Source organism: Siphateles boraxobius, unplaced genomic scaffold (assembly GCF_051911475.1).
Source record: "Siphateles boraxobius isolate OS27281-9 unplaced genomic scaffold, OSU_SipBor_1 65, whole genome shotgun sequence".
Taxonomy (NCBI): domain Eukaryota; kingdom Metazoa; phylum Chordata; class Actinopteri; order Cypriniformes; family Leuciscidae; genus Siphateles; species Siphateles boraxobius.
Window position 1 is genome coordinate 5029814 of NW_027509192.1, and position 25329 is coordinate 5055142.

General features: G+C 35.6%; 4 protein-coding genes across 9 annotated transcripts; all 4 read left to right on the plus strand.

The window, feature by feature from the left end:
* The first annotated feature begins 277 nt into the window (after positions 1–277).
* Positions 278–7227, plus strand: anpepb.1 (alanyl (membrane) aminopeptidase b, tandem duplicate 1). The gene is made up of 20 exons (XM_077210363.1): positions 278–875; positions 958–1100; positions 1934–2070; positions 2191–2317; positions 2469–2623; positions 2749–2862; positions 2968–3111; positions 3198–3263; positions 3362–3427; positions 3517–3689; positions 3845–3921; positions 4464–4597; positions 4710–4765; positions 4850–4997; positions 5078–5166; positions 5252–5362; positions 6065–6232; positions 6316–6456; positions 6554–6635; positions 6727–7227. Exons 1-20 carry the CDS (start codon positions 289–291, stop codon positions 6874–6876), a joined length of 2868 nt encoding a protein of 955 aa, XP_077066478.1. The 5' UTR covers positions 278–288; the 3' UTR covers positions 6877–7227.
* Positions 7228–7703: 476 nt separating this feature from the next.
* LOC143720688 (aminopeptidase N) lies at positions 7704–14252 on the plus strand. Its single transcript, XM_077210364.1, has 20 exons — positions 7704–8243; positions 8674–8816; positions 9335–9468; positions 9590–9716; positions 9802–9956; positions 10063–10176; positions 10920–11063; positions 11152–11217; positions 11341–11406; positions 11572–11744; positions 11844–11920; positions 12075–12208; positions 12304–12359; positions 12481–12628; positions 12740–12831; positions 12998–13108; positions 13278–13445; positions 13521–13661; positions 13770–13851; positions 13967–14252. Exons 1-20 carry the CDS (start codon positions 7714–7716, stop codon positions 14117–14119), a joined length of 2814 nt encoding a protein of 937 aa, XP_077066479.1. The 5' UTR covers positions 7704–7713; the 3' UTR covers positions 14120–14252.
* Positions 14253–14588: 336 nt separating this feature from the next.
* LOC143720701 (major histocompatibility complex class I-related protein 1-like) lies at positions 14589–19033 on the plus strand. 6 transcript variants are annotated; one of them, XM_077210434.1, is made up of 6 exons: positions 14589–14903; positions 15143–15394; positions 15629–15907; positions 16194–16472; positions 16550–16684; positions 16920–19033. In XM_077210434.1, the coding sequence occupies exons 1-6, from the start codon at positions 14837–14839 to the stop codon at positions 16952–16954; spliced, it is 1047 nt and encodes a 348-aa protein (XP_077066549.1). In that variant the 5' UTR covers positions 14589–14836; the 3' UTR covers positions 16955–19033. The 6 variants fall into 6 exon arrangements, with proteins under 6 accessions (XP_077066549.1, XP_077066551.1, XP_077066552.1 ...); XM_077210436.1 differs by having other exon boundaries at positions 14658–14903; positions 16553–16684; XM_077210437.1 differs by having other exon boundaries at positions 14662–14903; positions 16197–16472; positions 16553–16684.
* A 1040-nt stretch (positions 19034–20073) lies between these two features.
* Positions 20074–24922, plus strand: LOC143720703 (major histocompatibility complex class I-related protein 1-like). The gene is made up of 5 exons (XM_077210439.1): positions 20074–20511; positions 21812–22060; positions 23169–23447; positions 23610–23888; positions 23981–24922. Exons 1-5 carry the CDS (start codon positions 20442–20444, stop codon positions 24094–24096), a joined length of 993 nt encoding a protein of 330 aa, XP_077066554.1. The 5' UTR covers positions 20074–20441; the 3' UTR covers positions 24097–24922.
* The last annotated feature ends 407 nt before the right edge of the window (positions 24923–25329 follow it).

A 25329-nucleotide genomic window follows, 5' to 3' on the forward strand; every position in this document is an offset into this window, starting at 1 on the left:
GGTAATTTTTGCTAAGATGCTAAATATATTTACAATATACAATTATTTTTAACCATTAGAATGTTATCACATCACTGAAAAAGTGTAGAACTGTGAGTAACAGAAACATTTTGATAACACAGGCATCAATGACTTTCTAAAACCCTCTTATATTTCAAACGCCCTCTTGTACACCGTGTTAATGGATGAACCATTCATTCATGTGGGAGGAGAGACTTTCCTGTTCTTTAAATAAAAAAGTTGTGCAGATGTCAGTTTTCAGTCCTCTCATCCTGTCATTCCTCAAGCATGGGAAAGGGTTTCCACATCAGTAAAACTGTCGGGATAGTACTGATTGTGGTAGGTGCTGCAGCAGTAGCCACAATCATTGCCCTCTCTGTGGTCTACTCCCAAGAGAAGTCCAGGAACAATGAAGTTAAACCCACAGCTGAAGTAACGACATCAGTTCCACCAACAACAACACCACCATCCAATGAAACATGGGACAAGTGGCGCCTTCCTCAAACTTTAAGTCCAATAAGCTACAATGTGACTCTGTGGCCACGGCTCATTCCGGATTCAACTGGACTCTACATCTTCACAGGGATGTCCAGCGTGATCTTCAAATGTGTGGAAAAGACAGACCTCATCCTCATTCACTCCAACAAGCTGAACATGACCAAGCTAGTCAACTTGACAGCACTTGGAACCAAAACAGCTCCTTCCATTATCTCAACAATGATGTACGAAAAAACACAGTATATGGTGATTAAACTGAAAGAAAGTTTAACTGCTGGGGAAAGCTATGTGCTCTACACCGAATTTGTGGGTGAGCTTGCGGATGACTTGGGCGGCTTCTACCGAAGTGAATACTATGACGAGAATGGAATGAAGAAGTAAGAAGTTGATCTGTCCTATCTATTCCTTCTGTTCTGAAAGACATTTCGTATTTAGTTAAATCTCTTTGTTCTTCTTCAGAGTGGTCGCAACGACCCAGATGCAGGCAACAGATGCCAGGAAGGCGTTCCCTTGCTTTGATGAACCTGCAATGAAAGCGATATTTCACATCACTATTCTCCATGATCCAGCAACCAGAGCCCTCTCCAATGGCATTGTGATAGGTAAATTAACACTTTATTCTGTATAAGAACAGTGTTGGGGAGGCTGCTTTAAAAAAGCAGCTTGCCAAGCTACAAGTTATTTAAAATTTGAAAAAGTTAAACTACAGTGAAGTCAGTGCTTTAAAAAATTGAGAGGAAAGTTCAGGATAAATTGATTCACTAAAAATAGCAAGTTCCTATGCTATTTATGGGAGAAGTCCGTTCAGGACAATCCAGTTCACTAGAATGAATTGGACTTTCTTTTGTACGCTATATAAGACTGTGAGAGTTAATATGTTTGATTATTCCTATAGCTTAAAAACAGTGATGTAGTGTTTGATTGCACCACACAGATACTCGTTTGATAAGGTAATTTATTACTGGAAAAAAACGATGGACTCTTTTCACAGACTGTGATCGATGTGATATAAAAAAAAAGTTTTTTATATTTTAATTTTAAAAAACATTAGAGCAAGTGGAGTGATAACAAATATCCCATCTTTCTTTCTTCTGACCAATGTAATATATCTCTTGATATTTTTTTCCCTCTGGAAAGACGTGGAAATGCTATCATGGATTTTTTTCTTTTGATATTGGAGCAAAGGGGAATACAAAAATTATATTTGCTGTCATCTCCAATTCACCCCTTTACAGTATATGTTTACCCAACTATGATGACTTGCGCTTCTGAGAACCCCAGAAATGTGAAAAGGGTCCATACTGTTGTAACTATAAAAACTATTAATTATAGAAAAGTGTGATTAATTAGTTTCCTTTATTCATTCAAAAAAAGAAAATTTTAAAAAATCCATTTGACTGAGTTTTATCAGTCAATATCTCTTTTTGACTTTCAGACGAGGGTCAGATCACAGTGGATGGCACTCAAGTAACCAAAACAACATTTGCAGCCACAGAAGTAATGTCAACATATTTGTTGGCATTTATTGTCAGCGATTTCGATTTCATTGAAGAAATACATAACGATTTGCAGGTAATTATCTTTTCACAAGGTCTACAGATAAAACCAAGTTATTTTGCCCACCAAGATAATTTAGAAAACAGCATGTGTTTATTTACTAAGAAAATTCCATACTGTCGTTTATACAAATAGATTCGAATCTTTGCCCGCAAAGAAGCCATATCTGCAGGACAAGGACAGTATGCACTCAATGTGACAAGACCGATTCTCAGATACTTTGAGAAGTATTACAATGTCTCCTATCCGCTGCCCAAATCAGGTAAGAGCCTATGAGCAAGAAATTATGAAGAAAAGGTTTATTTAGTTTGTTTATTGTGTTATGACATATATATTATGAGGCAATGAAATGGTTTTTTTTTTTTATTGAAATGACCGTTGAAGTTTAACTCATTCCTCAAAATGTTGCACAGATCAAATCGCCCTGCCGGACTTCAATGCCGGCGCAATGGAAAACTGGGGCTTAATCACATACAGAGAGACGGCCCTGCTGTACGATGATAAAATATCCTCAAATGGAAACAAAGAGAGGATTGCTACTATTATTGCCCACGAACTTGCCCATCAGGTATGATCAGGAGTCCTTTTTTCCAATTTGAACCTCTAAATGGAAAACGATTTACACAAGTTTTGTTTAAATCAACTTTACAACTGTAAAGTTTACTTTTCGCCATCTTCCTGTTTCTTTTTTAGTGGTTTGGAAACCTCGTGACTATCAGGTGGTGGAATGACCTGTGGCTCAATGAAGGTTTTGCATCTTACGTCGAATATCTTGGGGCGGATGAAGCTGAGCCGGAATGGAACATCGTGAGTGTTTGAAGCTAATGCCAGGGCAATAATGCTACATGCTAAAAGAGCACATCACTAAGAGCAGATGAAATCACAACTGACTCCTCTATTTCTATCCCACAGAAAGATCTGATCGTTCTTAATGATGTGCACCGAGTTTTCGCCATAGATGCACTGGCCTCGTCTCACCCTTTGTCATCTAAAGAAGAGGAGATCCAAAAACCGGAGCAAATTAGTGAAGTGTTTGATACCATCTCCTACAGTAAGGTAAGGTTGGGAACTGTAATGTTTCATAATCAAGAACATGCTGATTACATGTGGATTGTCTGATAACATGCAGTCTCTTCCTCTAGGGGGCATCAGTACTTAGGATGCTATCTGATTTTCTGACTGAGACAGTGTTTACTCAAGGCCTCCAAGTAAGCTCCCTATTTCTTAGTGTGCCGTACAATAAAACGTTTCTATGTTTTTGAGAGAATGTTTTTGAACATTCACAACAAATTTGTTTTTTTAACAGACCTATCTGGATCATTTCAAATTCAACAACACAGTGTACACAGACCTTTGGTACCATCTTCAAATGGTATGTTGTAATTAAACAAGAATGATCAGAAGTATAATTATTGGATTTGTTGGCACAAAACACAAGCGCTCATATTTGAAATGTTGTAGGCTGTGGACAAGAGTGGCCCCCAACTGCCCAAAACTGTGCAAGAAATTATGGACCGCTGGGTTCTTCAAATGGGCTTCCCTGTGGTCACTTTTAACACAACAGCTGGCCAGATCACACAGGAGCATTTCCTCCTAGACCCTAACACTAAACCAGACAGGCCATCAGAGTTTAAGTATGTAAAAAAATATATAGTTCAGAAGAATTTTTTTTTTCTAAAATAACCTATTACTGATTTTAATTATGACACAATTTACTAGATACTTAAAAAATCACCAACAGGTTTTGTTGAAATTACTATATCGGAATATTCTTTATTTTATTTTTTAGCTATGAGTGGTTTGTACCATTAACATGGACAAAGACAGGAATAGCACAACCCACAGAATGGCTGCTACAGAAAACTGGTGAGTTTTAAGATGACACTGACATTCACAATTATATTTGTTGTGATAGTGATAGCTCACACAAAAATTTAAATTCTGTCATTATTTATTTACCTTCATGTCGTTCTAAACCTGTATGACTTTATGTGGGACTCCAAAAGAGAAGTTCAGCAGAATGCCAAAACTGCTGTTTCATTCAATGACAGTGGATGAAGACCTAGGGCTTTCTAGCTGCAAAATAAAAAATAAATAAATAAAAGTTTTACATACCATTTGTATTCTATATTCCAAATCTTCTGAAGGCATATGAGAACTTTGGCAGCTGTGGTCAACATCCACTTTCATTAAAAGCTTGCCATTAAACAGCTTGGACATTCTGCTAAATGGCTTTCTTTTCTCAGTGGGGAAAAAAGAGAAAGATATGATAACGATGACAGATTTTTCACATTTGTGTGAACTTTGCACTTAATTATATTTGCAAATTATCATTGGATGTTAATAAAGGACAATATTGTATGCTTTAAAATAAATCTATGTATTTCTGCTTTCCTGTTCTGAATTAGCTCAAAAAGAAGAACTGAAAATAAATGCAGATGAGTGGGTTCTGGCCAACATCAACGTGACAGGATACTACAGGGTTAACTATGATCAAGGAAACTGGGAACGGCTAATTAATGTTCTCCAGACATCCAGAGAGGTAAGAAGAAATACATTTATTAAAATATATTTTTAAAGATACTTATAGTGTTTAAAATTTTTGATTGTTTATTATTAAGCATAATAATTGACAGCGATCTTTTTCCATGTAGAACATTCCAGTTATTAACCGGGCACAGTTAATTGATGATGCTTTTAACCTGGCCAAGTAAGATCCAAACTTCATTCTTCAAACTTAGGAGTGTAATTTCCAGTCAGTCCAAATGCTAAAACGTATCTCTGCCCTTAACAGAGCAGGAATTATACCAACAACATTGGCTCTGAGAACCACACTGTTCCTCTCTGATGAAACCGAGTACATGCCTTGGGAGTCTGCACTCGACAACCTGGACTACTTTTACCTCATGTTTGATCGCACAGAGCTGTACGGCCCTATGCAGGTAAGCTTCGTCTCTGGATATTTCAGAATATCAACTGAACTGAGCTTGAATTCTAACATCACATTATTTCAAACCTGCAGACGTATGTTGGACAAAAGGTGGCACCTTTGTTTAAACACTTTACAAATCTTACACATTGGAAGGATGTGCCAAAAGGACATACTGACCAGTAAGTCCTGCATATATAGAGACGATAAATGCTTAGATTTACTCTCAAGCCTTTATTCACTGTATTCATGCCTTTGTATCTGCAGATATAATCAAGTAAATGCGCTCAGAGTTGCCTGCAGTACTGGGATGGAAAACTGTACGACTCTAGTAAAAGATTGGTTTCAACAGTGGATGGAAAATCCAAATGACAACCCGTGAGTTTCAATCAGGAGTAAATATGAATCTTAGAGAGTGTCTGAGGATCTTTCCTGAGTGCATCATAGTTAAAATGTATACTGATGCAGATATGTACTTAGTTTCAAAATATTATTATCATTATAAATGTTTTTAATGTTTATAATAAACACAGATATTATATATATATATATATATATATATATATATATATATATATATATATATATCATTATGCATTTAAAGTTGTCCCAAAAAGTATTTGGATATTTTAATTTTACTTAAAAAAAATGTATGTCATTGCATTAGAAAATAATATATAAAATTTCACAAAACGAAAGTATAAAGCAATAAATATGTTTAAAATGTTTTTAAAAGATATTTAAAAAAAACATTTTGGTTGTCAAACATTTTTAGAACATTTCTGTAAATGTAATAAATTCTTTATAAAAAACAGAAAAGTTAGCTTTTAGAAAAGGTTTAGAATCATTTGACACCAGGTATAAATTATTTTATTTTACACATACCCAAATGCTAAAAATATTGTAAAAAATGGGGGGGGGGGGGGGGGGGGGTATACTGTATTTTGTTTCATAAGTCTTTGCAGTGTGTCAGTACTTTTATAGATTGTAAAAATATCCGCTGATTAGCTTGAATTAATAGATTGGCATTGACCTGTCATTTTTAATAATCTGTCACTATAATCTTTTTCTCTGCATCAGTATTCACCCCAACTTGAGGTCTACAGTGTACTGCCGTGCCATTGCTGCAGGTGGTGACAAGGAATGGGACTTTGCTTGGGAATTATTTGATAAAACCAATGTTGCTTCAGAGAAAGATCAACTGAGAGCTGCAATGGCATGTGCCACCAAGCCCTGGTTACTGAACAGGTGAGCTCACAGGTTAATGCTGACAATTACATGCATCTCTCATTGTATTCAGCTAAATACATGTGCTTTGATTGATGTTGTAGGTATCTCAGTTACACTTTGGATGCATCGAAAATTCGGAAGCAAGATGCCACCTCTACCATCATCAGCATTGCTAGCAATGTGGTCGGCCAACCGTTGGCTTGGGATTTTGTTAGGGCCAACTGGGAGTACATTTTCAATCAGTAAGAAAACAATACTTGGGGACTATGCTATTAATTGCTTAAAAATACAGATAGCCGTTTTCTATAGCTACAATATCCACTTTTCATTCTTCATTAGGTATGGAGGTGGATCTTTCTCTTTCTCCAATCTGATCAATGGTGTCACAAAGAGATTCTCAACTCAGTTTGAACTGCAACAGGTATGTGATCTTCCCCTCTATTTATTGTCATCTTGTACAACAGATACTTATATCTGAATGTTTCTGAATCTGTTTTGTTTTAAAAACACAGCTGATGCAGTTCAGGGATGACAACGCCAACATAGGTTTCGGTTCGGGAACCCTTGCCATTCAGCAATCCATCGAGAGGACAAACGCCAACATCAAATGGGTCGAGCAGAACAAAGATGCAGTCTTAGCCTGGTTCAAAAATCCATCGTAACCCTGAAAGATGAACATACTGTAGTTTGCTTGTCTGAGGATGACAGTAACACTGGAACATTGTTTTGCCTGGCCTAGAGGGTTTTAGCATGAAAGAAAATTATTATTTATTATTCAGGATGTTCTAAATTGCAATATTTTCCAGAGCTACTTTATTCTTATGATGATGTACAGTATATACATCTTTCTTTAAAGTGTGCCTCATGTTAAAATTGTTATTTCCTTCGATTATTTTTTGTAAAATAACTTTGTAGAATGAATTTAATTGAACTGAATATGCAAATGGTATACATCTTTGGTATTTATCATTTTCATATTTTGTCTAATGGAAATAAACACTTAAATCCATGAACTATCTTGTACTTTTCTAGCCAATTTTCAAACTTTTGTATTGTAGTAGTACTATATATGTTACTGTGTCCCTCAGATGGTAAATTATAACCATCATTTTTTAGGATATAAACTTATTTTTTATTAATATTTTACAACTTACACAGACTCATCAAAAAGGTTAAATTAATTGAAAACATTTTAGATTATACCAGATGATTTCACAGCTGTGACGCTGCCATGTTTGTTTTTCTAAGCTTCTTCCCACGATTTTCTGCATCACATTTTACTAAAGAGTAATGGCTGCATAAACATGTCAGGGAAGACACATGCCACAATATATTATCTTAATGCACCTCAACTTATCAGCTTACCAGATTCTTTCACTGGCTAGTCTCAGTTTTAATGGATGAGCCATTATTCCCCTTTGGGAGGAGAGAAGGTGGGAAGAATAAATAAAATGCCATCACAGTTAGGTCTGATCTTTGCTGACCTGTGGTGACTGAACATGGTGGGAATCAATTTTAGTCCAATGTGTGTTGGATCCACTTTACTGGGAATGGCATCGTTGGCCACCATTGTTGGGTTGTGGACCATTCAACTCCTTCCTTCTACACAACCTCCAGCTGAGCCCTGGAAAGAGTATCGTCTACCAGACGCACTGGTTCCAGACTACTACAACATCACTCTCTGGCCTCGACTTCAGCCGGACATTTATGGCCTCTTTGTGTTCACTGGAAAGTCCACTGTGATCTTCAAATGTCTGAGAGAGACCGATGTCATCCTCATTCACTCCAATAAGCTGAACCTGACCTCAACAGACGGATATATGGCCAAACTCTCTGCGCTTGGTACCGCAGTAGCGCCCTCAATACAGAAAACCTGGGTGCAGGAGACGACGCAGTACCTTGTCATACAGTTGAATGGAAAACTGAAGGCTGGAGAGCTCTATGAGCTTTACACAGAGTTTGTGGGAGAACTTGCAGATGACCTGGCAGGGTTCTACCGGAGTGAATATGATGAGAATGGAGAGAAAAAGTAAGTCCAACTATGATGTTTGAGATCTGAACACAGATCTAAAATACCACCAGTCAGGAACTCTAAAATGTGCATAATGGTGGCAGATGAAAAAAACATCTGAGATATCAAGATCAGCTTCAAGGCTATTGCAGTTGGCAGGTCTCATGTTTGTTTGATGAGTCTCTTGGCCGTTTTATTTCTGTTAAACCTTTGTACCTTCATATAAAAGGAGAAGATTACTTATTGGATCCATAAAGAAGCTTTTTTATGTGTTTGAGCATTGCATAACATCCAGAAGGATTTCTCATGTACACATTGTTTGGACACAGAAAATACTGTTTTTCTAAAATGGTATACTAATAACCCAGAGCTTATTTTATGGTCTGTACCTACCTCTGGTGTTAGGAACACTTTATCTTAGCAATATAATGATAATTATTTCCTCCAGGATAGTTGCCACCAGCCAGATGCATCCCACACATGCTCGCAAGACCTTCCCGTGTTTCGATGAGCCTGCAATGAGAGCAGTTTTCTACATCACTCTCATCCATGACAGAGGAACTGTGGCCCTGTCCAATGGAATGGAAATTGGTCAGTTTTACACACTTTTTGACTATGTTAACTACTATTTAATGTAAACTAGAACATGTATAAACTGAGCTCCAGGGTCCCCCAAGTGTCAGCAACAAGTGTGCAAGGGCATAGAACATTTCAGAAATGTTAAAAAATGTTTGAAAAAAATGGGAAACATTTCCTGAAGTTTACAGTTTTAGATTTTCAATCTGCGTTCTAAAGACCGGTTGGAAATCATGAGATTAATCATAATTATTTTATTCTATTGGCAGCCCTATTTTCTTAAAGTGTAATAAACGTGAATGTAGTTGCGCATAATTTAATTGATTTATTTTTGCTTTAGTACTGTAATAGCATCCAGAAAATTATACAATATCAAACTTTGAATTCAAGTATTGTCTGAAAATTGTATAAGTTTAAAAAGCCTTGAAGTTTAAAGGCGGATGGATGGATTGATGGATGGATGGATGGATGGATAATCTAATGGCTTTCTTAGGCTTTTTTTCCTAAGCGTACTGCTTGTTTTCCTCATTCAGAGAAAGTTGACACCGTTGTTGATGGACAACCTGTGACTGTGACAACATTTGAACCCACAAAGAACATGTCCTCGTATCTATTGGCACTTGTTGTCAGTGACTACACAAATATTACATCAGCGAATGACACCTTGGTATGGCCATCAGTCGCCTTTTATGAGCAATATAGCCGATTTAAAAGATAAAAATCTTACATTTATTGACCACAAAATCTGCTCGTGTTGCATATAACAAAATTATGTTTGCTCTCAACAGATACGAATATGGGCTCGTAAGAAAGCCATTGAGGACGGCCATGGTGATTATGCTCTGAATATAACTGGGCCAATCCTCAAGTTTTTTGAAAACTATTACAGTGTGCCATATCCACTCTCTAAATCAGGTATGTTTAAACATCTAAGATCATCTCATGAAGGTTATTGCCTTAGGAAAAAAAAAAAAAGGATTTTTAATTCTCTACCTTAAAGACCAGATTGCCCTGCCTGATTTTTACTTTGGGGCGATGGAGAATTGGGGGCTGGTGACATACAGGGAGACAAACCTTCTATATGATCCAGACATCTCCTCTAATGCAAACAAAGAGAGAACGGCCACCATTATAGCCCATGAATTGGCTCACATGGTAATTGTATTTATAAAATTATGATATGAGAGGTTTTAACTATTAAATACTTTGCTATACTTTGTGTTATAAAATAATACTATGGCTTGTTTGTGTTCATGGTCAGTGGTTTGGCAACCTTGTGACTCTAAAGTGGTGGAATGAAGTTTGGTTGAATGAAGGTTTCGCCTCTTATGTGTCGTATCTTGGTGCAGACTTTGCTGAACCGTCCTGGAATGTGGTGAGTGACAACTTTCACACACTAATTAACTTCTAATAGACCTTCATCTGCCAATGGTTGGTCAATTGAGAACATTTGCCAGTCATAAACATTTATTTACATCTTTTAAAGTGTATTTTGTGTTACTGCATTAAACTAATTTCATGTTCATATCATGACAAAATAGTAGTTTAGCAATTTGCCTTGGAAAGTTTTAAGCATACAAAGTAGGTCATACCTGTCGTTGAAATGCGCCCATTGTGACATCTTCCTTTTGGTGGCCTTTGTGGAGACCAAAAAGTGGAGACTGTAAAAGAAATAGTAGGAGACCTTTACAGTCTATGGTGGATACATTGAGAGTTTTAAGAATGGGGGGAAAAAAACTTTGTTGAGGTGAAATTTAGGAGACACATACTGGCGCCTTTTGTAATTATCCTCAGGCGTCGATTGGACTTTACATAGACCGTGATGACGCGTTTCAATGGACATCAACATCGTAAATACTGCAAAAAATTACATAATTTTTTACCTGTGCAAGTTACAAAAAAAATTGTTAACGCTGCTGTGGGGGTGACGGTAAAATTGTCTTTCTCTCTTTTGACTTGCGTTATCAATCTCTCTATTTTGTTCTCCCTTTTGGAAGTTGTGAAAACAATATTATGGATATATTTTAATTATGAGAACATGTACAATAGAAAAGACTCGTTTGTTGTTTAGCCTACCATAGACAGATATATTCTCTTTCTCCCATAACGCTCACACAGAAAGACTTGATCATCCTTAAAGACGTACACCGTGTTTTTGCTGTGGATGCTCTGGCCTCCTCTCATCCCCTGTCTTCTGAAGAGGGAGATATTATAAGACCAGAGCAGATCAATGAGCAGTTTGATACGGTCTCCTACAGTAAGGTGCTGGACGTATGATAGTCTTCACTTTGAAAAAAAGTTAATTGATTATTACTATCAAACTCAGTGTTTTTTCTCTGTTAACCTGCAGGGGGCGTCGGTGTTGAGAATGCTGTCAGACTTCCTTACAGAGTCTGTGTTCGTACAAGGACTAAATGTGAGTCCTAATTTGACTAAATGTCAAATTACAATTAAGTTATGTTACATCAGATAATTACATGTTTAAAAAAAAATTCTGATATATTTCTTTTTATTCTGTGATAAACCCCCCCTCCCAAAGACATATCTGACAATGTTCGCCTATCAAAATACAGTCGGTGGTGATCTGTGGAATCACCTTCAAACTGTGAGTTGCCTCAAAAAAGTGACCCCATACTTACATTTAATCCATTATTTGACTAATATTTAAATATAATAACAACAACATTTACTCAGAATGCCAAACTAACGCAATACGTTTGTCAGTACTGCCCTCTATTGGTTGCTTATCACTCTCATTTAACATATCTAGGCTGTTGATAAAACTGGAACAGTTCTTCCCTTAAGAGTCAAAGAAATCATGGACCGCTGGGTTCTTCAAATGGGCTTCCCGGTGGTCACAGTCAACACTACGACAGGCCAGGTCTCTCAGATGCACTTCCTTTTGGATCCTGAGTCTTTATTGGAGAGGTCGTCTCCATTCAAGTAGGCCTATAGACTCATCTCCAAAGCTACCTGAGCCGATAGTGTTGTGTTTAAATCTGGTTTCTTTAGCGTTATGTCTATTTTTACTGATTCTTATAGTTATGAATGGATTGTACCCATCAACTGGATGAAGGCAGAGGTGGAGCAGTCACGCTTTTGGCTCTTGGAAAGAACTGGTATGAACAAAAATAATTTGCCAATCATTTTGTTTTTATGGTGGCATTTTGTTCTTTCACCAGGCTCTGAATGGGACAAACTCACTATTTTAATCCATATATCTTTAGGCCTATATAACATAATAAATTAACTAAAATAATAATCTATTTGTAGGCTTTCACAATGATATGAAGACGACTGGAAATGAGTGGGTGCTGGTGAATCTGAACATCACAGGATATTACAGAGTGAACTATGACACTGAGAACTGGGAGCGTCTCCTGAATCAACTGACTGAGAAACATGAGGTAAAGACAGAACCGTGTCATTGAAATCACAGACACAGTTCTTATTAATAAATTTGACCACATTTATCTCTTTATTTATTTTAATTTTTTTAAAGGTCATCCCAGTCATAAACAGAGCTCAGATAGTGGATGATGCATTTAACCTTGCAAGGTAAAATGACATAGAGCAAAAATATAGAGAATTAGGTGCAATTTCTGAAGATAAAAAATATAATTGTTGAAAAATATAATATAATTTTTTAATTTTAATTTATTTATAACTCTTTTTCAAGGGCAAAGATAATTCCTGTCACTATAGCGCTAAAAACTACAAAATACTTAATTAAAGAAAAGGAATATATGCCATGGCAGTCTGCTCTCAACAACCTGGATTATTTCTACCTCATGTTTACACAAACCGATGTCTATGATCTTTTACAGGTCTGTAAAATACTTCAAATGTATTGAAAAAACATTCTTCCTTAGAAAATGTGGCTGAGCTATGTGTATATTGATTCCAGATTAGTGTGAGTTTTGAATTTCTTGTTGTAGAACTACACAAAGAAGCAGGTGACCCCACTTTTTGAACATTTCAAGAGTATTACTGAAGATTGGTCACGCGTGCCCTCTAGCCACACAGACCAGTAAGAATCCATTACTTTTTTTTACTGTAATCAATTATATAATTTCCATTTCATGTCAATATTTATTATTATTATTATTTATTTTTATTTTTTTGCTAAAATTATATTTATCAAGGGAAATCTAAAACTACTGGCACATATTTGTTATTCATTTTCCACTGTGTAGGTACAATCAAGTTAATGCCATTAGATTTGCCTGCAGCACTGGTGTAAAGGAATGTCAAAATCTCACTACAGGCTGGTACAGACAGTGGATGGACCAACCAAACCACAACCCGTAAGTTTACCCACTTCAGGGAGGGCACTAAGTATTTGATCTTCCAGTCAAGCAATCCTATATTATATTGCAGGCGATATGTAAGACAAACAGAATCTAAAGACTAAGTCTTCTCAGTCTGGCCATCCACATTTATTTCACAGATCTAATTCAGTTCTCTTTTTGAAAGGATTCACCCCAATTTGAGGTCTACAGTGTACTGCAGCGCTATTGCCACAGGGGGCGCTGAAGAGTGGGACTTTGGCTGGCAGATGTTTAAGAACGCCACTATCGCCATAGAAGCTGACAAACTCATGTCATCCCTGGCTTGTGCAAAAGATCACATGCTTTTAGAGAGGTTTGCAAGATAGTATTTTTGGGAACATACAGAACATTTTAAAAGGAATAACTTATTTTATTGTCATAATTATAGGTACCTTGAGTACACGCTTGATGCATCAATGATCCGTAAACAGGACGCTACCTCTATCATTGTGGATATTGCTGGCAACCCAGATGGTCAGACATTGGCTTGGGACTTTGTGAGGAAGAACTGGGCGTATATGTTCACAGAGTGAGCTTTATGAACAACACGCATACCGATACAGAAATATTCATGGCCATTTTTATTAATTTGAAATGTGGTTTTAATGTGATGAACAAAATGAGTTTGTGTCCCTAGGTATGGTGTTGGGTCCTTTAACTTTGCCAGCCTTATAAGCGGCACAACCAAAACATTTTCAACTGAATCAGAACTTGAGCAGGTGTGTATTTTGTATTGGAATACACAAATCAGTAACATTGTTAGAATTGAATTCAAACAACTGACTAAACTATTAAACTCTATTTATACATTTCTGTTTTTTTACATGTGAAAAGCTTCTGCAGTTTAAGAGTGACAATTCAGCGATCGGCTTTGGATCAGGGACAGCAGCTCTGGAACAGGCCATTGAGAAGACTAAAGCAAATATAAAATGGGTGTCTGAAAACCAACGAGAAATCACAGACTGGCTGGTGGCTGAATCTGCTTAAAATATTAGACATTGTACAAATGATGTCATTCTCTGGTGTACCTCTGTGTGATGATATATAAAAAACATAAAACATTTTTGGTCAATCAAAAAGCATAACCAGGTGAACTGTGTATATTGAGAAAAACATACTTTTAAAGTACTTCAATGTTTATCCAGTTAATTTGGATTGTTTGTTAAATAAAAATTTGCTCTGTAATAAAATAAATACTGTGAGTAATACATTATTGCAGAAACACAAAGAGATTATCATATAGGCTATACTGCACATCCCTGTGCCATGGAATATAAAATAATCTTAAATATTTCTACCAAGAGCCTTAGGGACCTACTACTCATGTTGTCAACTATTCTTTCTTGTAAACGTGTAGTATTTCATGCTTACATGTTGTTATCCTCCGCTATAGCAGAGACAATCCACACTGTAAAGTTCTACAATACTGTAAAACAGTAGCATGCCTTTCAACTTTGGTTGAGTTTGTAGCTTATGTATGCTTGTGCAGACAAGTAACAACAGCGCACGTTGTAACGCTCAAATTGAATAGAATGGAATGCGGAAAATGAATTAAGCTTGCAGGCATTTAGACAGGAATCTAAAGACTAATTTCTTCTGTATTCGACGGCAACACTCGATAAACAACGTATAAGTTGTTACTTTTTGAAAGATACTAGTTTAAAAATGTGCACATCATTTTCTAAAACATGAGAGACGGAAAGAATGCTGGGCATATGGATGGATATTCTCATGTTACTTGTACTTTTACCTCCAACATCTGCTTCAAATGGTAAGTTTCAAAAGGTTGAATTGTTAGAACGTAGGCCTACTGCTATTCAATTAATTCAATTCAAGATGTTATCCACGTTATCTCGCTACTGATCTTCATAGAGCATTACTCATGTATGCTGACAGCTTGAGTCAAATCATTCAACACCCATGTTTTAAACCGTATATTCTAGATGGAGAAATAGATAGAAAATCACTACTTATTGTTAAAACAACAACAACAACCATGTTGCGTTTCAGGTTCAAGCCACTCTTTGTGGTTGCTTTCAACTTACATTCAGGGGAAAACACAATTTCCTGAATTTAGTTACACAACAACTTTGGATGACATCACAGTTGGATACTATAAATCAGGGACTTATTTTCCAAGAGGGAATACGACGAATGAGGATGATGTGATTGATTCAGTTTACATAAAGGATATAACTGGCGACATGTATGACTCCTTTTTGAGAAGAGCCGCTCTGTTAAGGCAAGACAGCCAAAATGACAGTAAGTATCCTTACTCAAATACACAGAATGACATGATGCAAATCTTTTGTCTTCCTGTATTAATTGAATTATACATACAATCTATGGTAAGCATATTTAGAATGTCTTAAAATGTATTTTAATATCTTTGGAGGCATAAAGTTAAATTGTGATTATTTAACCTTTGCTTGAAAAGACTTTGCCTGTGTGATGAGGGAGGTCAGCCTATGACAATCTCTCTAATTTCCCTCTCAGGTGTTGATGTCTATCAGAAACTGATTGTGTGTGAGCTGCCGGACCTCAACAATTCTGGAAAGATGCTTACAAAAGATGCGGCCAGAGGCTGTACCACAGATGAGATCTGTTACTTTAACAACAAGTTTACTTATAAAATGATTTTAAATATTTCACAAGATGTGCTCATACCTCATTTGGAAGAATTCAAACTAAAATATATACATTTTTATCAACCAGTTTGTATAAGTACTCTCAAGAATTACCTAAAAAAGAGACAAAATGAAGTAAATAGAAAGGGTGAGTACTCAAGGCCGCTTCTTCTGAAAAAACATTTTAGCTGATGTAAACTGCGTTAAACTGCCAGTTTTTATCCTATACATAGACCTTCTTTAAATGTTTGTTTCTGTTTTATGATGACCATGGAATTCTTTTTATATCTGCCATTATAAAGTCCATATGTTTAAAGAAAATCTAGCAGGCTCTGAAATAATCTTCTTATTTTCGACCTAAAATCTTCACATTAACAAGTTTTCAAAAGTTCTTTGATGTAGAGTAAAACAACCTCTCTTTTTTTGTTCCACAGCAGCACCAAAAATCAGATTTATTCAGAAAGCAAACTCAGATTCTGGAGGGTTTCGAGTGAGTTGTTTGGCAACAGGATTTTACCCTCGTCACATCAACCTGACCCTGTTCAGAGATGGACAGCCTGTATCTGATCATGAGATCACTGGAGGAGATCTGCTGCCCAATGGTGACGGGACGTACCAGATGAGGAAGAGTCTGGAGATCAGTGCAGACACACACAAATACAGCTGCTCTGCCACACACCTCAGTCTGGACAACAAACTGATCATTGACTTAGGTAATGAGCTTTTTCAGGAATAGAAAGTATCAGAAATCTTAATGTTTTGATTTGATTCTAAATGCTTCCTATTTTAGAAGATGAACCTTCCAGACTTCACTTAGGAGTTCATGCTGTGGCGATGTTGGTGATAGGTGTGATATGTGTGATATGTGTGATTGTGGCAGTCATAAGGATTAGAAGGACAAGAAGTAGGCCGACTCAATGTTCTGGTATGTTTTCCTTCAAGTTAAAATGTGATCTATTTGAATATTTACAAGACCACTTTATGTAAAATAGAATATTTGTGACAAATACTGTAATACCACAGTTTTCTGGAGCGTGATAAAATGACTACAAACCTCATTTTGACTTTGATACAAATTATTATTACTGTTAAATCCTTAGAATGGAATAACAACTAGATTATTGTCTTATATATTAAATTACATTTATATCCATTTACAGATGAAAATAATGTAGATATCCATCCATTTGAATGAGGATCAAACCATCACATCTTCTGTTTTATTCATCGGAGACCATCACAAATGAAGGAATAATAATCTGAGATTTCTTTACACCATCTGAGCCAGTGCAATATTTGCTTTTAACAAACTAAGAGATTTACAATTGAGATTTATATTCTTAGGAAAATAACACTAAATTAACAGCTGATTGTTTCTCCGTAAAAAATGTTTATGTTTACAAAGAATTTTAATTTATTAGTTGGCAACTCTGTTATCAAGAGTGCTACTATAGTTTCTATCTCAAGTATCTTTTTACGGTGTTGTAACCTATAGTGTGCTTAGCAAATTCACAGGATACAGGTTTGTTAATGGATTTATATTTTACAAAACCAAAACAGAATGGCATAGCCTCATCCAAGATGTGGGAAACCTCAAAATAGTGGTTTCAAAGTAATATACACACAGACCATTACACTATAGTTTATTGTTTCTGTGTTGCAGGGTTTAATATTGTTTTTGTGCAATCATACTAGATTGTGCTTGGTGTTTTTCATTGGAGTCTTCATTTGAGAATCTGTCTGGCTATAGTATATGTGCACGTTTCATTTAAAAAAAAAAATTTTTAATTGATTGCTTGTATGAGAAATAAGGCCATTGGAAGATGAGGGGTACTGAGAGAGAAAATATACATTAAAGATTTTGGTATTTGGTTTGATCTTTTGTTTAATTATTGTAACGTTTGAGGTGATAATCAACTGACCAATTCAATGAATTTATCAATTTAAAAGTGAGCAATCTGAGAACATGCCAATTGCACATTCATCCATCTGAATTGTGACATATAGTCTGACTAATAATAAGTCAATATTAAGAATTACAATGTGTAGCTTATATGCATTAAAAATACTGATGTGCATGTTAGTGTTGTAATAAATACTGATGTGCATGTTAGTGTTGTAATAAATACTGATGTGGATGTTAGTGTTGTAATAAATACTGATGTGCATGTTAGTGTTGTAATAAATACTGATGTGCTTGTTAGTGTTGTAATAAATACTGATGTGCATGTTAGTGTTGTAATAAATACTGATGTGCATGTTAGTGTTGTAATAAATACTGGTGTGCATGTTAGTGTTGTAATAAATACTGATGTGCTTGTTAGTGTTGTAATAAATACTGATGTGCATGTTAGTGTTGTAATAAATACTGATGTGCATGTTAGTGTTGTAATAAATACTGATGTGCTTGTTAGTGTTGTAATAAATACTGATGTGCATGTTAGTGTTGTAATAAATACTGATGTGCATGTTAGTGTTGTAATAAATACTGATGTGCATGTTAGTGTTGTAATAAATACTGATGTGCTTGTTAGTGTTGTAATAAATACTGATGTGCATGTTAGTGTTGTAATAAATACTGATGTGCATGTTAGTGTTGTAATAAATACTGATGTGCTTGTTAGTGTTGTAATAAATACTGATGTGCATGTTAGTGTTGTAATAAATACTGATGTGCTTGTTAGCAAATAGGCTACATTAAAGATTATGGTCTTTTGTTTTATGTAATGTTTTATCACAGGTTAAAACATTATTTTAGTAATCTAACGTGTTTCACACAGAGCCATATCCTCAGACACCATGTTAATCAATTATTTGTATACATTATTTGTATACATATTGTTTTTAAAATATCATTGCAAATGTCTGCACTCGCTGCTGTTCCTTTCACAGCATAGCATGTGTCTATGTGTCATAGAAAGTCTATATTTCGATTTACGATTAAATCAATATGATTGTGCAGAAGTTCAAGTAATTTCTTTCTTTTTAATGGGAATATTTTTTAGATTTATTGCTTCATCATCATCTTTCTGGAGTATATGAATGTGAAAATATGTTTATGTTTATATGCTTATTTTAAATTATTTTGAGTCATATTGAGGCCCCCTTCGAAGTTTGCAGAGCCCCCCGGCATCTTCTACATTTCACAGACAAGTTCTTTACTTTCAAAATACTTTCATGTTTATCAATTCATTTTTATTGTTTTTTGTTTTTTTGTTCTGTAATAAAATAAATAAACATTGTGACTGTGTAAAGCAGTCAAATGATCTGCAAATTTACTACTGACTCTCCTGATTCGGATGGTTGTACCGGAAGTCCTGCATAGGACTGCATGAAAACATTTTTTTGCCGTTCGATCTCGTTCATCAAAATAAACCAATCTTATTCCGTGATATTTCGTTCTTCTACGTGTCTTTAAATGTTCTACTTTTTTAACAGCCAAATTCCCCAAACACATCCACCCACGCAATCTTCATCATATTCTGAATTAAGAAATCATTATAATGCAGCCCAAGATCATGTACAGGTCACATAAATAATTACTTTAACTTCAGAGTCTTTCCTTTGTCACGTGATAGACGCAATGAACGAATCGTGCATGAATGACCAAGGGGGTAATCCATCAGCCGGAAACTGAAGCCTCGCGGGAGCCGCCATTGTAGCAGACCATCACCTGCTGTTAGCATTCCATTGACTCCCATTCATTTTGGCGTCACTTTGACAGCGAATAACTTTACATCTGTGGCGTTTAAAGACTTAATGTAGAAAAGGCTCCATTACTTTTAATCTTATGACCCCCTTCGAAGTCGTTTTTGTAAAAATAGGCTAACAATTGCGTCATAACCACGCGACTCTCTGTCGCACTGTAGAGAAATTACCGTATAGACAGGAGGAGAGGCGCGCAGGCAATCTTTTACTGTCTATGAGGCAATCGGGGGGACATAGAGACATAAAGTCAAGGGAGAAGCCCATAGATAGAGAGTCCAAGCAACGGGCCAAAATATTTCAGATTTGTCTTGGCACAGCTAAGATTTACAACTGTCAGACTGTCGTCAAGCTCAGTTTGAGCCTGCGCAGTCGCTCAACCATCAGGAAGTGAGTGCACTAATCGGGCTTCAGTTTTCTCCATTGAAATCAAGGGGGTTGCTGTTTCCATTTCTTTTACTGTCTATGTGAATGACACGCCATCACCCCTGTTCCATTGAAAAATTGAATGAAAAAATTAAACATAGGCTGAGACGCAACCATATAGGCACTGTGGCTCAAATTATTCTATGTGCATTGTACCGGAAGTCCTGAATGTTTCTGGCTTGTGTGAATGTGGGAGTCTTGAGACAGTAGCCTATTGCATGTTTTCTTAGAAAGCAGAAAGTACAGGGTAGAAAGAAATATATTCTCTGTTAAACTGGCAGGACTTGGAGTTAAGGCTTTTTCTGTTTAATCTTTGTTTGGACACAGTGACGACGAGCATGAACTGATCTCCAAGGCGCTTCTTCAGTTCTTGCATGACACAGGACTGTAAGAATTTAGTTCAAACTTTGACCTGTGGAGGGCAATACGCTCAGCAGCGTCTACACTGACTACACTACACTGAAGAACACGCTGCCATTTTCTAACTTAGCACCTGTGCAGGTAGCCTACGTTGTTGCAAAATATGTGCAAAATATTTGAAGACTAAAAGCATGCAGTGCAAATGGACACAATCGTGTGCCTTTTTTTTACTTGCACTTACACTTCCATCTGCTTCAGATGGTAAGTTGTTTATGTTTAGTTGTAACACATGTGGTGGTGGTTAAAGGTTTGCATGCTAGAATGACAAAACGTTGTGTGACCCATTTACCTGTTACTATTTCCACACAATATGCATTATGTAAATATGCATAAAAAAAGATATGGCAGAACAAATATTTAATAATAGCAAGTAAATTTCTAACTAAAGTTATTTTTTCATCTCAGTGTTTCTAAAACAAGAAAGATCACTAGCCAGATATAAATCCCAGTTGAGGTGTTGGGGCACGTAATTCTGTTCCATGAGGGGTGTGTGTGTGGATGGGGTGTGTTGTGTTCAGCTTTGTATTTTTCGGAATATCTGAATGCGTTTCTTCATCTATTTTGCTTTTGCTCACATTGTTTTGAACTATGTTGTATAGCTGTATTTGCAGTGTGTTCATTGTCAAACTCCAAAAGTTGTTTATTTTAATTATTAAAAAATGGCATTATTTTATTTGAAAAAGTTAATAATTGTATTTTATTTACAAAATATTTTTGTTTGTATAGTATATTTTTTTTATTAGATCAGACAACATTTTAAGCTGTCATATGGTCGTAATAATGTGCCCCTCATGTTACAGTGTACCCTATGGGCATGTTGTCACTGTTCACTCATTAGCAGTTTCATTAATAGTGTGTATACTTTTTTCTTTATTTTATGAATGTAAAATTTTGGCATTAAAAAATCGCAAGCGCAGGGTAAGATTTATGAAAGTGTAGCTACATAAGATTGTACGCGTAAATTAAATTGCATTAGCATAAAGCGTCAGTTTCACAATACATGAATTACACTTACAAATATTTTTTTCTTACGCCTTAAAGTCGATTTACACCTTCACAAATCTGCTCTTGCACATGCAAATTTAATTTATATTGTCTCATGTACACTTTCACAAATCTTACCCTGTACATGTGATTTTTTATGGCATCATTCTACCGTCATAAAATAAAAAAGCATATAATAGTCTATATTAATGAAACAAGACCACAAATTTGTACTATACAAAACCCCAACTGAACCCCAAGTGGATTTAACTGAGAAAGTCAAAGGGTTGTGCCCCGCTCTCCCCTACTCATATCATCTTCATTCTGAATGAAAGTATAAGTCATTGCCAAGATTCCAAGGCTTATGTTTTAAATTAAAAATGAATAGGATGAAGCTTAAAAGTTTTATTGTATACAGTCTCATAGCCTATATGGTAGAAATCAATCAATCCAGAATCAAATAATCAATAATAAACAATAATCCATTGTAATCACCAATAATCTATTTGTTTTTCAGGTTCTCATTCTTTGCGGTTGCTTTCAACTTACATTTGTGGAAAAACACAATTTCCTGAATTTAGTAGCACAACAACTTTGGATGACATCCCAGTTGGATACTATAATTCAAAGACATATATTCCAAGAGGGAATACAACAAACAAGGATGATGTGATTGATTCAGTTTATATAAAGGGTATAAGTGACTACATGTATAACTCCTTTTTGAGAAGATCAGAACTGTTAAGGCAAGACAGCCAAAATGACAGTGAGTATCTGGCTCAATGACATCTATTAATCCATTTTTAAAAAATGCATGAAATGCTATTCATACTGTACATATTCAATTGCTTAAAAACATCTTTTTGATGAGCATATTTTTAATGTTTGATTTTAAATTTTTGGTTTTTTAGGTGAAATCGTTTGTGGTTTATAATATTATATACAACTTTATAATAATTTCTGCAAAATCTTCTATTATTGTTTCTTTATTAAAAATATAAAAAATATTAATATGCTTCTAATATTTTTAAAACATTGTCTGAAAAATAAAATGTATTGTGAAATAGCCTTTGAGCTGTGTTTATTTTCGCTAGGATATAGTGGGTTTCCTTTTGCATTTAGAGACTGTAAAGTATGAATGGGTGAGTTATAGGGTATGTGAATGGCATGTTTTGATATTTGGGATATGGTCATTGGGTTACTTTTGTGTTATTTTTGATTGGTCATTAGGCTATTTTGTTAAGCTGGCCTGGCAATCCTGCTACAAGATCACATGACGATAATATCAAACAGGTTTGAAGATTTTGCAGCATCTGTGAATGCTTGAGACATCACCAACCTGCTCAAACTTAACAAGCATCGGCGACTATAACCAGCACAGATTTAGCCACAGACCTTGAAAATCTGTTTAGGACAGCAAAATCTAGCAAAAAGTTGTGTAGTGTGAGCTTCCCTTAGACAACGGCTGACAAACACGGGTCTATTCAGAAAAGATAACAAGGATAATGACAAGATAACAAGATGCGGAGACAATCAAGGAGTAATGATCAAGGAACTGCAAGGGGGCTACAAAACTAGCACAGGAAACATAGGGGAACCAGAACTAAAACAGGAAACACTACAAAATAAGAGTCAACACACTTAGGGGAAACCGTGACGATCAGATAATTAGATTTTTAGAACTTTTTTACAAGGCTATGTTAGTCTATGTAGTAAAATAGCATGTAGTTATTTACAATGACAATTTAAGAGTTTATAGAGTTTTTCATATTGAATATTTTTTTTTTAAATGGTTTGCTAAACAAAGAGTGTAAGATGATGGAGGCCAATCCATGACAAACTCCCATAACAATTCTCCCTCATTTCCCTCACAGGTGTTGATGTTTATCAGACACTGGTTGTGTGTGAGCTGCTGGACTTCGACAAGCCTGGAAAGATGATTGTTGTAGATGCGGCCAGAGGCTCCAGCACAGATGAACTGCGTTATATTAACAACACGTTTACTTATACTGTCACTGAAAATATTAAACAAGAACTGATCAAACCTGACCTGGAAGATTTTAAGCAGGAACTTGCAAATACCTTTTACCCACTTTGTATAACAACTCTCAAGAAATACCTCAAAAAGAGAAGAGATCAAATTAACAGAACAAGTAGGCCTACGTACTCAAGGGCACATCTAAATTCCCTAAATTTGTTTTATTAAAACAAATGTAACTGTTTAGAGTAAATCTTCAGGATTAAAAATAAACCCATTTATTTATTCATGTAAAACGTTCTCTGACGTTCTCTTGTTTATTTTTTTCCTCCTACAGAAACGCCCAATATCACACTCTCACTGAAAGCAAACTCAGATTCTGGAGGGTTTCGTGTGAGTTGTTTGGCAACAGGATTTTATCCTCGTCACATCAACCTGACCCTGTTCAGAGATGGACAGCCTGTATCTGATCATGAGATCACTGGAGGAGATCTGCTGCCCAATGGTGACGGGACGTACCAGATGAGGAAGAGTCTGGAGATCAGTGCAGACACACACAAATACAGCTGCTCTGCCACACACCTCAGTCTGGACAACAAACTGATCATTGAATTAGGTAATGAACTATTTCAGAAATAGAAAGTATCAGATATCAGATAAAATCTTTACATTTTGATCTTATTTGATCTTAAATGCTTCCTCTTTTAGAAGATGAACCTTCCAGACGTCACATAGGAGTCGTCGTTGCTGTCCTGCTATTGGTATGTGCGATATCTGTGATATTTGTGTTAGTCACGTGCATATACGATACACAAATTTCTTGATGCGATACTTAACATTGTTAGTCAAATTCAAAAAACTGCAATGCTTCAATGTTCTTGGTGAGCCACATTTCCACACAAGTATAGCGCAATTTACCTTGATTCGCTTTATACTTTTTGTGCAGTCCATTCTTTTTATCTATTTATCAAAATTTATCTTTTGTCTATTTTATCAAAAGTATATATGTCTGCACTTTAGTTTTCTGGAGATAACGCACTTACATTTTTCTCCATTGATACAATGTCAACAAACCAGATCTATATAAATAATTTCAGTATTATTAACCAATATTTTTAAATCATTTAATATGACTGAATGAACCACATATTGCTATGCACACAAGTTGTGTATATTAAATCATATTTATGTAATTTTACATATTCATCTTGTTTACTTTGGATTGGTAATTACATGAGAATCTGTCTGCCTACATTTCATGTTTGACTGTCATAAAATATTTGTGTAAAATATTTTGTTCCTTTATTTGAATATTTGCTTTTGACTTTGGTATTGTTTTTTATGTACTTTTATTTCCAATAATTAATGTCCTTAAAATCTGTTATGCATAGTGACTTATAGACACATTCCACAAAAACATAAATTACAACAATTTAGACAACATCAGTACTGATACCGAGACGTTTCATGCCGACTTTTACATACAGTTTTGTTAATTGTGTTGTTGTTTTCCATTTTATGTTATATCACAGGCTGTGTTTGCCTGAAATGTACAATAGTCAAAAGTGACAATTATTTTCTGATTGTAACATTTTGGAGAACGATTTGTAGCCTATAATTGCGTTTTAAATAAACTTGATCTCTCCGCAAGGTGTAACAGTTTCTTTTGTTGTTCACTCAAACTAAATGTTTATTTAAAATAAGAAACAGAGTTAAGTTAATCCAGACACGTTTTTTTGAGTAACGTGACTTGCACCCGTGAGCGATCAGGGATTCGCTGTCGTCGTGGCAACACTCATCCGGGTAACTAAAACCAGCACTACTTTCATACCCCTCATATCACACGCTCTGGTTTCATATATAAACACAACTGCCACTATCATGTGCAATCAAATGCATTGTCTTTACTTGTGCCTTTACCTGCCCTTGTTCAGTTTTTTTTCTTTACCCAGATCAACAAAGAAACAAGATACTGTACATTCAATAAAGTCAAATCTGAAGAAAATGTTTAAACAACACCATCAAATTTGAATGTCTCGACACAAAGCAACATAATA

Excerpts from the sequence above, each read along its gene's own strand:
- anpepb.1 (XM_077210363.1), top strand. The coding sequence starts at position 289 with ATGGGAAAGGGTTTCCACATCAGTAAAACTGTCGGGATAGTACTGATT. Across the intron at positions 5,167-5,251 it reads CCAAAAGGACATACTGACCA|ATATAATCAAGTAAATGCGC; the intron begins GTAAGTCCTGCA and ends TTGTATCTGCAG. Across the intron at positions 5,363-6,064 it reads GAAAATCCAAATGACAACCC|TATTCACCCCAACTTGAGGT; the intron begins GTGAGTTTCAAT and ends TCTCTGCATCAG.
- LOC143720688 (XM_077210364.1), top strand. The coding sequence starts at position 7,714 with ATGGTGGGAATCAATTTTAGTCCAATGTGTGTTGGATCCACTTTACTG. Across the intron at positions 9,469-9,589 it reads CATCAGCGAATGACACCTTG|ATACGAATATGGGCTCGTAA; the intron begins GTATGGCCATCA and ends TGCTCTCAACAG. Across the intron at positions 9,717-9,801 it reads ATATCCACTCTCTAAATCAG|ACCAGATTGCCCTGCCTGAT; the intron begins GTATGTTTAAAC and ends TCTACCTTAAAG.
- LOC143720703 (XM_077210439.1), top strand. The coding sequence starts at position 20,442 with ATGCAGTGCAAATGGACACAATCGTGTGCCTTTTTTTTACTTGCACTT. Across the intron at positions 20,512-21,811 it reads ACTTCCATCTGCTTCAGATG|GTTCTCATTCTTTGCGGTTG; the intron begins GTAAGTTGTTTA and ends TTTGTTTTTCAG. Across the intron at positions 22,061-23,168 it reads GCAAGACAGCCAAAATGACA|GTGTTGATGTTTATCAGACA; the intron begins GTGAGTATCTGG and ends TTTCCCTCACAG.
- LOC143720701 (XM_077210432.1), top strand. The coding sequence starts at position 14,837 with ATGCTGGGCATATGGATGGATATTCTCATGTTACTTGTACTTTTACCT. Across the intron at positions 15,908-16,193 it reads AAATGAAGTAAATAGAAAGG|CAGCACCAAAAATCAGATTT; the intron begins GTGAGTACTCAA and ends TTTGTTCCACAG. Across the intron at positions 16,473-16,549 it reads CAAACTGATCATTGACTTAG|AAGATGAACCTTCCAGACTT; the intron begins GTAATGAGCTTT and ends TTCCTATTTTAG.